This window comes from Eleginops maclovinus, chromosome 7 (assembly GCF_036324505.1).
Source record: "Eleginops maclovinus isolate JMC-PN-2008 ecotype Puerto Natales chromosome 7, JC_Emac_rtc_rv5, whole genome shotgun sequence".
In the NCBI taxonomy this organism is placed as follows: domain Eukaryota; kingdom Metazoa; phylum Chordata; class Actinopteri; order Perciformes; family Eleginopidae; genus Eleginops; species Eleginops maclovinus.
In genome coordinates this window covers 4950761-4967440 of record NC_086355.1, presented here as the reverse complement: position 1 = coordinate 4967440, position 16680 = coordinate 4950761, and the positions used below count along the sequence as shown (strand labels likewise).

Here is a 16680-nt window from a genome sequence, read left to right as displayed (position 1 = left end):
GCAAACTTGAGTCTATTATCATGTTCAGACGACCTGGAGTTTGACCTGTGAAGGAAACAAATCAACATAAAAAAAGAACTGGTGTGAGAAGCTGAGCAGCTCGTGGAAACTGTCCAGCCTTCTCCGGAATAAAGCAAGCTGTGCAAACATCACCAGAATGCAAAGCTGAAGGGGAAAGGAGAGACAGCAGGACGTCAAGGTCCGAGAAACAGCTGATTGGGGGGGGGGGGGGGGGCTGTGGCTGAAACAGAGACCTGTGGGTGAGTAAGACAGAAAAAAGAAAGAGGGGAATCAGCATATTTTCATGTACCTTATCATGCACTGATGACTAGTTTCCCAGAAAGACTTCAACACACACACACACACACACACACACACACACACACACACACACACACACACACCCACGCGCACACACACCCACGCACGCGCACACACACACACACACACACACACACACACACACACACACACACACACACACACACACCATCAATCTATGTGAAACGTTCACTCACAGACTGTATAGGAAGCGGGCATGTCTGACTGCAGGACCAGCGTATCTCTCACCAGATCTATGTGATATGACGTGTGTGTGCTCTGCATGGTGCAGGCTTTAAGCATCCGTCTGACTGCGTCCGTGTCCTGCACATTTAGTGAACGTCTGTTGGCTAACAGCTTGTTTCTGTACTTTATTTTTACTATACTCTGACGCGCTGTTCCCATTATATTCCTATCAGATGAAGCCTGGGGTGTGTGATGCGCTCCAGGCGGACAGCAGAGTGAAGAACAGAGGTCAGATAAGGTGATGCTTTTTTGCACGATTGGATATTTCAAACTATTTTGGATCGAAATTATTGAAAGGAAACCATGTGATAAATCTAGTAAAGGAACAGTCTTTGAAAGAACAGATGATAGACGATGATAGGAGGCCTTAACCATAAACTGCTTTTATATCAACTGTAAGACAAAAACATTGTGAATCATTAATTTTATCTGAGGTGTATTTCATAAATCTAATATGTACTTTGTTAAATATAAAACTGGGAAGAAACCCTCACCTAAGACTGACAGATAAATGTAGGGGCGTAGAAGGTGCAACATCTCCTGATGAGATAAAGGGAAGAAGAAGGAGGATAAAATGGAGTAAAATGGAAAGTATAAAAGTCTCAAAGTTAAACTGACTTCAGTAAATGTGTGGATGAAAACCCAGATGTAGAAATGATTTATATCCTCTTCTTAGTATTTTCATTAGAGTTTCATCTGCCAGGCTCAGGAACAGGAACAGACAGGAAATATAAAACGGCTTTAAAAACGGAGTTTCTCTCTCACTCACTGCAAGCTGCTTCTAACACTGAAAACAGAACTGCACTATGACGAGGAGCATGTCTCTGTGAGGTTCTTCTGCACATACAAACACACACACACACACACACACACACACACACACACACACACACACACACACACACACACACACACACACACACACACACACACACACACACACCTTTGTCTCTCTGCTCTTTGTGAAACCTGTCGAAGCTGAGTTATGTCTAAAGAAGATGGAATAACAAAATAAATGATATGAAACTGAACCAGAAATAAGAAGAGATTTGAATGACTCTTGTCTTACTGCATCCCATCCTCCGTCTCTTTGGACAACTCTTATATTTTTAAGGCGTGTATCTGACACTTTCGAGCAGAGGAAGTCTCTATGAGAGCGCAGGTGGAGGCTCAGTTTTCTTTCTCACACACTTTGTTCCTCCCGTTGAAGCTGCGACCTCTCGGCTGAGGACAGCCACGAGGCAGTGCATGCAAAACACACTCAACAAAAACACATGAAGAAATAAATGTTAAGTACTCGTGAAGTCTTCATGAAATATAAGTGAGCCAAAGGAAGGTAGCTGCGGCTGCTGGAGTTTCTAGAAGACGTTTTGCATGTTTCAGTAATGTCCCAACAGATGTTCCTAGCACCTGCTGGGACGTAAAGCTCCCAGTAAAAAAGTAACTACAACACTCTGCAGGTTGTATTTTCCTCTGTAACACATCAACACCTCTGCAGGAACGACTTCTCCTCAAATGTATTTCACACCTTTCATTTTGGAGACAGTTTCAATACAAAGAATGGTATCAGAGGTAATGCTTTCCTCACTTTTAGTCCCTATTAGTGTCATAAACCCTAATCCTACATTTCCCACAATGCAACTTCCTTTACTACTTTACTGTCATTTAAAAACTCAGGTCTTTTTAAATGTGGATGAATCAGCTGACGACATTTAATATTAATAATAATAAGCTTTATTTGTATAGCACTGTGAGTGAATCAGGTGCAGCACACATCACAATTTAAAAACTAAACAAAAGAACACATATAATATAATAGTATAATATTTAACACATCAGTAAAAGGTATGATAATACAAAATAAAAGACACTGAAATGGTGATCCCTCTCAGTAAAACAAAGGAAGAACAAATCAATAAATAAGAGAAGCTATAAATACATTTGAATTAAATTGAATAAAACCCCAAATAAGAAATAAATAATAGAAATGTATTAAATATAACATTAATGTAGTAAAATTATTTTAACACCAACTTAAAAGGGAATGTTGCTAGTAAAATGGTAAAAGATATACAAACAATAAAATAAATAAAACAATATAAAATTAAATGTAAAATAATAAAATACAATTTAAAAGTGGGGTGTCGCTTTTCAAGCTAATTTAAAGCTGTCGTTTAAAAATGTCTGTATTAAAGTGTAAAAATACAAAGTTCCCATTCTTCACTTTGATATTTGCATTAAGGCTACTTTATATTGCTTCTCCAGCGCACTTCAGAGGCCTTCTGGGCTTGAGACCCTTTAAAGAGATGCAGTGTGTTGATAAGTCAGAAACATTTCCACCCAAACACACTTTGCCTCAACAGTAAAAGGCTGCTAACACATTTTCACTTTCATGTATTCGTATTAAATTACACCTTTGGTCTGTTTTTAGACTCTTTGTATTTTTCCTAATTTATCGCAGTAAGCCTGCTCTGAGAAAACTAGTTTTAAATCTAACTCTAGTTTACAGTGTATTTGTTTTAAGGCTATTTGGATATGATGACGCTGCCTAAATGATTTATCTAATGTATTTAAATATCCCAGGAAGAGCAAAGGCATTATTTCCTACAAGCACACTACCAGTCTGTACGGGCCTCAGTGTCTGGGCTGGTATCAACTCAGCACAGATGTACTGGAGTGTGTTTAATCTGTACAAAGGCTAATCTGCACAGTTGATAGTGTTACTGCGCCTGTACTGCATTCAGATACAAAATGCCTGAGTGTCTGAGTGATGTGGACACCGTCAACATGTTCATTTAAACACAACACGTCTCTAAAGATAATCGGTGGAGGGGGAAAAGTAAAAGTGCTTAATGCAAAATTCCCCCTGAAACTGAAACGTTATACATACAGTTTGCCCCCTGCAGATACAACCTACCCTTCACAGCACTCGTCCCCCTGGTGGCCAAACCTCCTCACTGCACTCTGACCCCGAGCTGCCCCCTCCTCACTTTGCAGAGGTAGACTCCGGACGTGTATCAAGCGAACACAGTTCACTTTGAAACCCTGCCACGTCTCCAGACTGATGTAAGGCACTTGATTGAGGCACACACACACACACACACACACACACACACACACACACACACACACACACACACACACACACACACAGATGTCAGTTGAAATGGATTGCTGTGATAAGATATTGCCTCCAGAGCAGCTCCAGCTCCATCTGTGTTTGTTTATTTTCCATGTGTGATCTGTGTGTGAGGGAGGGCTGAGGTGGACTGTAGTGGTTCAGGTTGAGTGAAGGTGTGTACGGGGTGGGGGGCGGGGGGTTGGGGCTATTTATCACTACATTACCCCTGTCTGGGAATGCCACCAGTTTATACAGTGTATATTTTCTATTAAGATTTTTGGTCTAGACTGAAATATTTTGAAACCTTTTGGATGGACTGGTGTGAATTTTTGAACAGACGCACCTGCTCCCTGAATTCTGAGTTGTACTTTACTGTCTCAAACTCAAGTTTGCTTCAATCACGCTTCTATTGGCTAGTGCTCCAACACATTGTACTAGAAGAGGCGGGACATCTCTAAGCGGTTGACCACTCACAACAGAGCGGGCCAGCTGACCAATCAGAGCAGACTGGGCTCTGGTTTCAGACAGAGGGTGAAAAGAGGTGCTGCAGCACAGGCAGTATGAGAAAAACAAAGAGCTTTTTGAACATTAAAGCATGGAGACATGTCCCAGGAGAGACACTCAGTACTGATATGAACCTGTATCGTTATGAATATTATGTTTTTATTTCCTTAAATGCAAAATATTTATTGATACCAAACACACTCACGAAGAAACCTTCAACAGTCCCTCAGCTTCCACAAGCCTTTGGTCATTTCCTCCTTGTTTAGAGTATTTTCAATCATCTGGAGATTGGACGTGACTTGAATAATCAAGGGTTAAAAAAGTACTAATTTAAACATTACTTCAAAAATCTGAGTTTCAAAGGAGCCGAGTCATGCAAAAGCCAAGGGTTCATTTATTGATGTAAACCTGCTCCAGCGGACCGTGAACCAAGACGTTTATTTTCTCTGACTTTCATTGCTCCGTTGTAATCTGCATTTCATTTAATGTTTGCTGTTTTGTTAATTAGTCGTTAGCTCTTGTGTAAATGTTTGAGCCTTCTGTCATTTGTTAGTCCTGCATTTCAAATGTTTCTCGGCATCAACATTTCAAGAACAATGTTCGGCATCAACAACAGCATCGAAAAACAAGGTGACAAAATATTTGGACATTACACAACAGTCAAATAAACAATAACAAAATAAGATTGATGTATGCACGTGTGTGTGTGTGTGTGTGTGTGTGTGTGTGTGTGTGTGTGTGTGTGTGTGTGTGTGTGTGTGTGTGTGTGTGTGTGTGTGTGTGTGTGTGTGTGTGTGTGTGTGTGTAGAGCTGTACCGAATTAAAGTTTGTTTTACATTCAAATTTTCTGTTCAAGCTCTGGACTTTCGATGTTGTACTTGGAGACGTCATGAGCCTTACATAGAGTTTTAAAAATATTTCTAAATACATATTTTATACTTTTTAATTTTGCATGTTTGATCCACTGGCTCCAAAATGGTGAAATAAAAAAAAAGATATAAAAATAAATAGAATAATGAAATAAATAAACAAATTATGATACCAATAATAATAATAATAATAATAATAATTATAATTATAAACCATGTCTGTATGTACTGCAGCATTTAAAAGAGTTTACTTTATTATAAGCTTATGTACTTACGGTGTGTTGCTGTTCTGAATGTTGCTGCTTGGATTTATAAGAGAAGATCCATGGCACGCTTCATGGATGTATGCTAAAGATATAGCTTAGTTTAGCATAATGACTGTAAACAGTGGGAAACTGCTAGCCTGGATCCTTCCAATGGTAACAGCATTAATCTACAGGAATCTTTAAGGCTCACAAATCAAGAGGTTATGTGTTATTTGTTGAAAAATCCCTATTGGCAAAAAATGCAGGTTATGGTTTTAAAGAGGGTCATATGCCAGATTATTACCGAGCTCTGAGCATTCAGCAGCAAACCAGCAGACCTCAGGAAGTCCCTCTTCCTGGCCGAGAGATAAATATATCCGGCACCAACTCGTAAAATGTCACATCGACCCTTTCAGGTGTTTTTTCATTACTTTAATGATCTAGATGTGATAATTAGTGAACCTGAGCCAGTTTATCTGTGACATATTGGGCAGCAGCAATGTCATACAACAAGTTAATGTTGCTGCCTTTGTGTTTTGACCAGATAATCCCTGCCTGTCACGGCGGGAGGTCCATAAAAGGTGGATTTGCTCCTCCACTCGCTGCAGCTTTTTATTTGTATTTTCATTTACTGAACAGACAGCAGCATCTTCATCCCCTGCTCTGCACTTTAATCCAGGCAGAACGAATAGAGGGATTAAAGAAGATGAGACGTGATGAAAGAGGGTCACAGCGTTCGGCAGGATGTTGTCAGGTGGAGAGAGGTGTGCAGGTTTAATCAGCACAGCCTCTTCATCTCTTCCTGGAACATGACGCTGGTTTCTGTGGAGGGAAGGTGAGACTGGAAAAAAAGAGGGCAACATCTGCTGTTTATCCTCCTGTTTCAGCCACTCCTGTGCCTCCATCTCTGCTGTGTTGTTGAAGGTAAACACAGACTCATAAAAACTACATCTGAGCTATTCCATAAATATGTCATAGTATAGTGTGCTATAAGAACACAGCTCTTAGATCCTCAAAACAACTCTTACACAACGTCTTCAGTAGACGGTTTTTCCCCTGGATTTGTTCTTCTTATTCTCTCATCATCCGCTGCGAGTGATGGATTTGATTTTCCCTATTTTGCTGACCTAAATGCAGAGCAGCGTCTCACAATGGGCAGTGTGCTGCCTCTAAACACACTTACAGAGAGATGTTGTAAATGCACAACATGTGCCTTTTGCTTTGTCCCCGATTATGATTCACAGGTTTCTGTCGTAGTTGCAAATGCAGATCACAGGATCACTTCTGATGTAGGTCCTTCATATGGGATGTTAGTATGTGTGCTTACGGCTGGACGTTAACCTCTTTGGCTTCTAGCTGTCCTCTGCAATGCAAAGTTGGACCTATCATGCAAAATCCACCATCCCTTTCATGTCTTTTATCCATAAATATGTGTCCCCTCTGTGTTAAGAGACTCAGAAACTTTCAGGAACAAAGACCCTCTCTTCTTTTTGTCCTGATCCATCTTTATAAAAACCTGTCTGACAATCAGCTGGCCACTTTGTGTTTTACTGGGTTGTGCAAGCATTAGCCAATAACCAACCAAGGTAACTACAACCCACCCTATCACCTGAGTCTCTTCCTAGAGCACCACTGTGTTTTTTTAAACCAATCATCTCTCAGAGGGGCGTGGCCAGCAGCAGCTCATTAGCATTTAAAGCTACAGACACAGAATCAGCACTTTAGGAACCGGGCCAAACACTTCAGAGTTCTGTGTATATCTGAGACCTATAATGTATTGTTGAAAGAGTATAATAGGGGACCTTTAAATGAAAGAAACCACGTTGATTTTACCTCAAATAAACAAACTATTTTCCAAAAGAACAAAAAGAGACTTCATACAAACTGAGGAACAGATTTACAGAAGAAAAAAGTCATTTTAATCAGTGTGTATATGCATATATATATTACAAATGACCAACAACAGCATCGTACTGTAAATCTGGTGCTTATCCAACCCATCCAATCTCTTTCAAATCATAAAAAATATATACATTTGCAGGAAGTCAAAGTTTGGCTCAACATTTTTATAACCTCGGAAAATAATCACAGTTCTGTCTTTTTAACGGAGGGGACTGAAACAGGTCCAGAGTTGTATTTATTACATTTTTTTTACAACTCATGGTTCAAGTCAGCATTTAAATCTTCATTTTCAGAAGCATGAGGTGAGAAAAATCACTAATTATCACCTTTACTTGGTTAATCTCACCTCCATATCATTTCTTCTAGAAAAACAAGATTTAAAGATAAAAGGCTGATTAAAGTCGTCAAAAATCAGAAAAACTGAAGTTTAAGAAGCCCTTTCTCTGATGATAATCTCTGTGCACAGATGCTTCTGTGTCAGGATTCAGATCATTTGAGGACAGAAAGCTGAGAGAGAGGCAGACAGAGCGGACGAGATTTAAAGAGCTGCAGATTGACTGCAGGACTGCATGTGGAATTCCTCCCAACAGAGACACACATTTATGTGATTGTGTTGAATCATGGGATACCAGACAGAAGGGAGGGAGGGGGGGGGGGGGGGGGCGACCGATTGAATACCTACACAATCAGAGGAATGTTTGTTGAATTGATTTGCAATTACCCTGATGAGGTAAACCCACCACTCATAGTGATTCAAACTAAATGTGCTTTGTGAGAACACAAGTAAAAAAGTGCAAATAAAATAAGACACGATGAAGAGTTTAAAGGAGCCCTATGATGCACCATTTCAGGGTGATATGTGTGCCTCTACTGGGACATGTCTCCCAGCTTTAATGTTTAAAAAGCTCTTTATTTTTCACCCTCTGTCTTAAACCAGAGCCTAGTCTGCTCTGATTGGTCAGCTGGTTGGCTCTGTTGTGATTGCCATTTACATGCACACAAAAACAAATATAACACTCTACAGGAAAGGGAAAACCTGCATAATAGGACCCCTTTAAAAAAGCAGGCACACACAAAAGTGCATGTCAGAGGAAGCAGCTGAAATTAGCCAGCATTTCAGAGGACAAAAATAAGATTTAGGGGCAATGGGAAAGCAAAAACATCAGACAACTGTTGAACTTATCAACTTCTTATAAAGTGAGAAATGCACATGGTAAGTTCCCAGAGAGCCCGGTGATTCTGTGCAACCAAATGTGTTCAAAATGTGCCGATATTAAACAAAGCAGCAAAATATTTCAGAAACTGAAAGAAATCCTTGACGATTCCTTCACACATTGATTTATGTTTCAGTGCTTCTTTGATAAACCTTAGTGACAAAAAGGAGGGTAAACCAAAAGTATACTGCTGCCTTCCAGACGCACCACAACGTGAGAAATAACAAACTTCCTGCAAGAACAAATGAGCAGCTGTACTTTAAAACGGTCTGGATTAGAAGCGTTGTGAGGTTTGTTTATTTGCTCTTTTACCAAGAGTGAGATGTGAGGAGGGATACCACGTTCATATCTGAGCATAAACGTAAAGCTCAGAACCTACCAGCACCTTCACAGCTCACAGACCTACAGCTTGTGTGAGTAACTCGTTCAAAACAAAAGTCAAAAGTGTGTATGTAGCAAACAAAGATGAGTGTTGAAGATCTACTTATCTAATTAATGGCAAGTACACCGATAGCTGTAGTTTCCAAGATGCAGAGAATTCTTCAGAGTTGCTAAATGGATAAACGGGGCTGTTTTTTGTGATACAACGTTGATTTTATGTTACCTAGCTAAGGTTAAATAGACAGAATGTTTCTCCCCCGGGGTTTCCTGATTGTGACTGCAGGAAAAAACAGAGGCTGTTTTTAACAGAAGATGTTCTTCAGCTTCAGCGAGAGAGAAACTGGATGTGGAAGTTTAGACAGACGTCATCTCACTCCAGCATTTCAAAAAGTCTGACGATATTCTGAGCGCAGACGTCTGATACGACCACACGCTGGAAACCGCTTTGAGGCTTCACATGAGACTTCATCTTTGGGGAGGTTTGAGTCTTGGCGTAACCCAGAAACCAGATCCAGAAATAGACTGTGGAGGGAGAGAGCGAGCGCTCGGCCGACCATAGGCTGCTAAATGTGTCCTTTTGGCAGAAACAGAACAAAAGGAGAGCTTCCCAACAAAGGGTCAGAGCCTCCAGGAGGTCAGGAGTTCAGCCCGCGCCATCTCCCTGAACGGTTTCCACTTCACGAGCTGAAGACGTCTCGTTAGCTGGGATCGCTCTCCTGTCACAGACTGGAGGACTGGGAGGGATGGTGCAGCCCGTTCACCTGAGAGAGAGAGGGGAAGGAGAGTTAATACAGTGTTATGTTCATGGTTAACCCCAGAAAGGGTCAATGCAGAGATAGAGTTGTCTCATGTGTGAACAGATGAATATTCCATGTGTAAATGTGTTTTCTGTCAATGTACAAAAAACATCCAGAAATACCAAAAAGAAGAACCAACTTCAAATGAAATGCTGCAAATCGATGTGCATTTATACATGTAAACCAAGGCAAATTCCTCGTATGTGTAAACCTGTTTCTGATTCTGAAATGTGTGTGTGTGTGTGTGTGTGTGTGTGTGTGTGTGTGTGTGTGTGTGTGTGTGTGTGTGTGTGTGTGTGTGTGTGTGTGTGTGTGTGTGTGTGTGTGTGTGTGTGTGTGTGTGTGAGAGGTGGAATACGGTGTACAGATGAGAAGCTCCTCTCCTTATTGTGGCTCTTTTAAAACCGTGACTGAGACCAAGTTGTGCACAGGGACAAACTCCTGATTGGAGGTGTTGAGAGGAAGGAATTTCCTCCCGTTTTTGGAAAATCCAGAAATCCCTGCAGTTTATCAGAAGGTAGGACACACTGAATGTCCCCTCATTGTCACGAGCACATCCACTTCCTCTTCACCGTCAGTTCCGTGACGCCGTGCCAGCGCAGACGCCGGAGAAACACTCTACGAGAAACACCTTCCATCACGCTAGCGAAGCGAGAGGAGGGCGGGTGGTTCCCTCTGAGGAAACATCCTCTCCCGGGTTCTGTTTCAGAGACCGGCCCTCGGTGAGGTGGAGCTGCTGTGTCTGTGCTTCAGGTTCAGTGCAGCTCCCCGGCTCCTCTCTCACGCTGCTTATCAGGGTCACTGATAGTGTGTTACAACATGGGGTTGTGTGTGTGTGTGAGTGTGTGATATAGGAATGGCATTAAACTTTTAAACTATGACTTAAAATGACATTTCTTTCTCTCTTCAAAAAGCTTTGGGGCAACAAAACATTGACATATCGTCCCCTTTTTTCTCTATATAGCATATGTTGTTAACAGAACAGTGGCTTATTTTGTAAATGATAATAACAACAACAAACATAATCACTACCTAAGTAATATTAACACATTGTATTTACATAGAGTGGTTGTTAATAAAACACCTATATAATATAAACGCAGAATAAAATAACCAAAATGTAATAAAAACCTATGAAATCCCATAAAGTTATTATCAAAAGTGGGTTTTTAAAAGTGATTTAAAAGACAAGACCGAGTTTGCCCATTTGAAGTGTCAGATCCTCTCTGATTTTGGTCTCTCCCGTCTCCTGAGGGACATACTGTATACTGTCTGTGTAGCTGTGTCCTCCTGCTGTACTGTTTGGTTGCAGCAGACCCTGTAACGTGGGGTTCTAGCTGCCTGCTGCATCTAAACATCAACACGTGAAGCAAAAACAGTAAAAAGTGAGGGCTAAAAAAGGAGCTCACACTTGATATAAAGCTCGGTAAAGCCAAAATAAATACAAAAGGTCTTTCTACTTCTTATTTTCTCAGCTGAATAATGATCTGCACTCACAGCTTGTATGTGAAGTGGTGTGTGTTCCTCCTACACTGTTAGCAAACAAAAGGAATCATTATTTGGACTCCGTGCAGCAGAATTCAATCCAGCAGAGCAAACTCTTTCTGGGTAACTGAAACACACAAAAGGTGTTGATGGGAGTTTTATTGCCCTGTTCACTTTCTGGCTGCGGCGCTGAGAGACGGGGAAATGCTCCGTCCTCGAGCCTTCAGGGAGGCCGGCCCTTTGTGTTCACTTACTCTCCGTTAAATCCCGGCAGGAGAATGAGAATGACCCAGAAATTACTTCCTGATGGCTCAGCTGAACCAGGGAGAACATTTACACAATAAGAATGAATAAAGACTGCTGGGTTAAAAAAAATTAAGCAGCACGTTGTTCCTTCCTCCCTTTCCAGGAAAAAGTTCAGAATATATTGTGAAATAATCCATCATAAACCCCTAATATGTTCAGTCTGTCTCGGTAAAGCTCTGATTGTCTGAGAGTGGTGGTAAGTGGACTTAGTAGGTACTTAGTTGCCACTTTTTAAAACTGTTATCTAATATATTATGTAAGACTTATAGCAATTTAAATAAACGCAAATAATAATAATGATTTTTATTTAAGAGCCGACCAAAGACCCATATTTTTATTCATTCTTACTTTCATATTTTATTCTTGTTTTATTGATTTTTTATTTTTTTGCACAAGTGTTATTTTATTTATTTAATATTTAACAGCTATGTGTTAATCTGTTTATTCCTGGGAAGTGGAGGAGTTTTGGGGATTTTGAAGCACTGTGTGACTTTATGTGCATGTAAAGTGCTTTATTTCATATATTTATCTTATGCATGCTTCTCGACAGATATCAAGCCATCTTTAGCGCTCGGCTGTAACGCTTTTAAAGGACCCCTCTGTGGGAGGATTAAAGGGAGTCTGATTCTGAATAGTTTGATTTGATCAGCCAAGTATTAGTATATATATACACATCTGCAAAGTCCAAATATAGAGTCAGAAACTGAGATCCCAAGGTATTAAATCATCATCACACAGTTTAAAGAAGTTCTAAAATGTCTCGGGTCATTTTTCGTTCTAACAAGGCATTACAAAAGCTTATTTAAGGACAGAGTGAAATCCTCTTACCGAGCTAAAGCTTTTGATACTCATGACTTCATTCAATTATCTTCACATCAGACCCGACATTTCAAAGCCAGAGCATCCTGGGAAATCTCACTTTAATTGAGTTTGTTGCTGATTTATAAGTGCTGTTTCCTAAAATGAACACACACCATAAACCGGTCATTAGCTTGATTGTTCCTCCGTCAGCCTCTCCTCTGGTTCACATCAGCAATACGGAAAACATCACATGAGGGTAAATGAACAGATTTTCTTTTTAGGTCAAGGTCCCCTCGCTGCTTTGCTGTTCTAACTTCAAAAAGCGATGAATGGAAGCTGATAAACAGTGGTGTAATCGTTTCAGGACCTGGGGAATTCTGCCAGAGGGTTCTGTTTCCAACACAGAGAGCGGATCAGTGCCGTACAGAGTACTGCATGCTTTGACACCTGCAAATTCTAAAGACTGATCGGAAATACAAAGCGAGAGCTGCAGACGGATTCACTAATAAAATGGAAGTCAACGTTAAGAATTAAAGGAAGTCGGTGACTGGAGCTCTGAAAACGCAGAAGTCAAACCTGGATCATTTTATGTCCGATGCAAGACGTATTCCAGATAGTAATTAGATATTTCTCCAGATACAAAGCTGACTTGAGTTTGTCAATGATTTTATAAATCGAATAGAGTATAAAGTCATAGAAAGGAGTGAGAGGGTTATAGATCCAATCCTAGACAAAGCACTGAGGAAGGCGTCACATTAACCTTCTAATATGACGTACTTTGTTATTCCCTTGATTCCCTTGTAGTCATGCTTATGTTACTTGACCCTAATTGAAGTGTCAAAACATACAATACTGAGCTGAAAACCAAACTGCACTCTTCACCAAATACATAATAAAAGGTTTGATCCAAAGGCATTCATTATGCTAATATTTCCACCAAAATACGGGCGGACATTCAGGTTTTTAAACGACACACTAAAAATAGGCGATCCTTTCCCATCTCTAAAGACAAGTGTGTACTTTTTCTGGTGTGTTTTCTCATGTCTATCTTTAGTCTGGTTGCTCTGAAAGAGAGCATAGTGAGTGTATGTGTTAATACATTATAATAATTGTCCAAATCCCTGTTGATTTGATTAATTATAGGCATTCACTTTAATGCTCGTCACAAAGCATCGTGCCGGGAAAAGAGTCCAGCCGGGTGTCATGTTCCCATCACTGATAATCAGAGCTGGAGCAGATAAATACTGTGACTACTGCACAGTCCTATGACTCAGTAATGAACACCGATTGTAACCTTTACAGCTAAAGACACAAGCCAGATGTTAGTGGGTTCTCTTTTAACCCATGGGAAAAGAGCCTTGAGTTTCTGACTTGGGCAAAGTAGGAAAAACAGGACTGATGTTCCTAAATCTACTCTGAAGTGTCTCTTTAAATCACACCTCCAGCCTGTGCCCTTCTTTAGTTCAATGTAATCTTTGATCACTTCCATTCGTTGAGCCTCCTCTTGAACTGTTTGTAAACCTCTGTTACAGATGACGTGCCAACAACATCTGTGTGTGCATTATTGATGACAGTATCTCTGTGCGTGTGCGCCGCTTACCCGTGCGTCATACTCCAGGACGAACGGAGGGATGTCGATCTGCTCGGGTTTGATGCAGGTGAAGAGCTGCTGCAGGTTGTCCAGGTAGCGCACTTTGTCCTTCATCCCCGACACGCTGAAGGTGGTGAAGAACCACGTTGAGACCTGAGGAAAAAGAAGGAGGGATGAAATAAGACAGGGACATTTCATCCATCATAGGTGCCATTTGCTCTTGATTTACCAAGATACTACTCTTGTTTAAGACAAATGAAAGAGTAGACAAAAGGCGACAGAAGTCGATTAAAGAATGAACTTTTAGTGATCCTAAAAGAGAAGTTTGGCCTGAGCAGGAAAGAGTGCAGTACTTCTTGTAAACCAGCAGAAAAAACTGATATAAACCAGGCAACTGAATCTCCGCCAAGGCTTCTCAATTATCTGAATATCTCAATAATAATAAGAATAATGATGTTAAATACTACGAAAATATTTAGAGGTTATTATTTCTGGATCATGGTATGTTTCTAAAAGTGTGACTGATAATTATCCAGATCTTTCCAGATAAATCTTTATCTTGAGAATGTTTGGGGTTTGTCCAGCGACAAATGATTAAAAATGTTCTGCGGAGGAACAAGCAAAATCACAGAGTTATTTAAAGTAATCATGATGAAAGAGGAGTTATGGAGGGCAGCTGTTTTCATGAAAGTCCACAACGCTTTAACTGACGGCGATATAGCAGAAGAAGTCAGGGGTTTGTGTTTAAAGCGGCCCGAATATGCTTTTTGGGTTTCCCCTTTCCTGTGGTGTGCTATATAGGTGTTAGTGTATGTAAATGGTCTGCAAATGCTAAACTCCCAAAGTTCCCTTTAGAGGGACTCCCTTTGTTTGATTCTACAAAATAGTGGCATCATTGTGTAACACATTTCTAAAGTATGTCAGCAGACCAATAACAGCAGAGCCGGTCAGCTAGTCAATCAGAGCAGACTGGGCCCTGGTTTCAGACAGAGGGTGAAATGAGGTGCTGCAGCACAGGCAGTATGAGAAACATAAAGAGCTTTTTGTAGCATGGAGACCAAATATAAATATGAACCTGAAAATGAGCTGAATATGTCGTCTTTAAGGTCAAATTTTGAAATGATTTGTTAAAATGTGTTAAACTAGTTTGAGTTTTACAAAAAATAATGTAAAAAGCAAAGAAACTATCATGAGATTATGAGCCAAACATATAGTGATACATTCAGTTCAAATGACAGAAAATAAACACCACAAAAATAACACTTCTACTTAACTTGTAATATCTAGTACTGGCACAGAAATACATACAGTGAGAGTATCCTGCAGGCCTGAATGAACCGTAAGCTGTATACTGAGAGCATCAGTGCATGACGGGACGTTACCTTAGAGCGAAATGTTGGATGTACAAAATAGAAGGCCTTCAAATTCTTCTTAAACCTGCAACACATCAGGGAAAATCAATCACAGACAGGCATGAGTCATTACTTCTTTAATACAACAGAGGAAAATAACAAGTTCAGTCTGAGTTATGACCATGAATAAGATGAAATAAAAGTGATTAATCCACTGACAGACCAAACGGGATGTGAATGAAACCACTGTGTTTTTTCTGGACAGAATCTCACACCTTTGGACACAAATACAACGTCTACAGAACCAGCTCCATGCCTTCCATCACCAGCTGAAGAGTCACAAACATCTGCAGGAAACCAACCTCTATACACAGCCTTTGAACAAAGTCATCAATTCTCTTGAAACTCACTTTCTCTGTCTTGCAGCCTGAAATCATAACTCATTCCAGCTTTATGTACACAGTCTTTCAATAATCAACTGAGGAACACAATGCAATGGTACAAAAGAACAGGCTTGGAGATGTCAACAGCGCACTGATGTTTTACTTCATAACCTGTTGGTGTAACAGCCGTCAGCCTGTTTAGATATGTCCACATATTGTTCGAGTTTAGTCAAATTTCCTTGTGAGTTGCAATGGTCTTCTGTCTTTAACTCCATGCACATGAGCAGTCATACATTTTAACTGATCAAAGAGAAGCACAGCTCAAATCTGACTGATATAGACGTATAGAGGCTTTAGTGGATCTGTAAACTTCAAATTGGAGAAGGAGAGTCATTTAATGCTGCTAGATGGTCAGATTTGAGTCAGGGCTATGACTGCTCACAGAAATTTCCCATCTTACGTTGCAGCCACTGTGTTGTTTTTGTGCTGGTGTGTACAGGGTTTACTGTGACTATAGAAACATGTATCAGAATCTTCCATGATTTTCTTTTTGCAAACCACAAATGAGACACAGTTTTTCCCAGCTTTGTGATTTTTGTCCCATGCAAAAATCAAACAATCTCAGCCACTACACCTCAAGGCCTTCAAAGTAACCACTAGCCTCTCTGTAGCTTCCCTTATCAATACCATTCTGATTTGTAGGGACCCTGAGATGATAAAAAAGCCTTTGATACGTTTTTGCATCTTTCTTTTAACTCAACAACTTCATCCCTTTTAAAAAGCACTTTCTAATAAAGTTGGACTCTTGCCCTGCCATGCATCCTCAATAAGCCTGGTCTGATCTGTTATAGTCAATCTAATGGTCCGATCATTTATCAAAACCAAGCATTTCACTTATTAAATGTAAGATCAATTTGATGTTGAAGGTTACAAATGTGAAAAAGAAAACAGGACAAATCAGATCATTTATTTGAGACTGCTTAAGGCCATCCATCCATCCATCCATCTTCTCCCGCTTTTCCGTCAGGGTCGCGGAGGTAACAGCTCCAGCAGAGAGCCCCAAACTTCTCTTTCCCTGGCCACATCAACCAGCTCTGACTGGGGGATTCCAAGGCGCTCCCAGGCCAGCGAAGAGATATAATCCCTCCACCTGGTCCTAGGT

At 40.4% G+C, this 16680-nt stretch overlaps 1 protein-coding gene across 1 annotated transcript in view; it reads right to left on the bottom strand.

The window, feature by feature from the left end:
* Positions 1-7202: 7202 nt before the first annotated feature.
* The window catches only part of gdap2 (ganglioside induced differentiation associated protein 2), a 29777-nt gene continuing 20299 nt past the window's right edge, over positions 7203-16680 (bottom strand). Inside the window, exons 12-14 of the mRNA XM_063888290.1 lie at positions 15166-15220; positions 13793-13936; positions 7203-9564 (exon numbers count right to left, since the gene is read on the bottom strand). Coding sequence (XP_063744360.1) covers positions 9523-9564; positions 13793-13936; positions 15166-15220 — 241 coding nt within the window. The 3' untranslated portion in view covers positions 7203-9522. The remainder of the gene's footprint in view (positions 9565-13792; positions 13937-15165; positions 15221-16680) is intronic.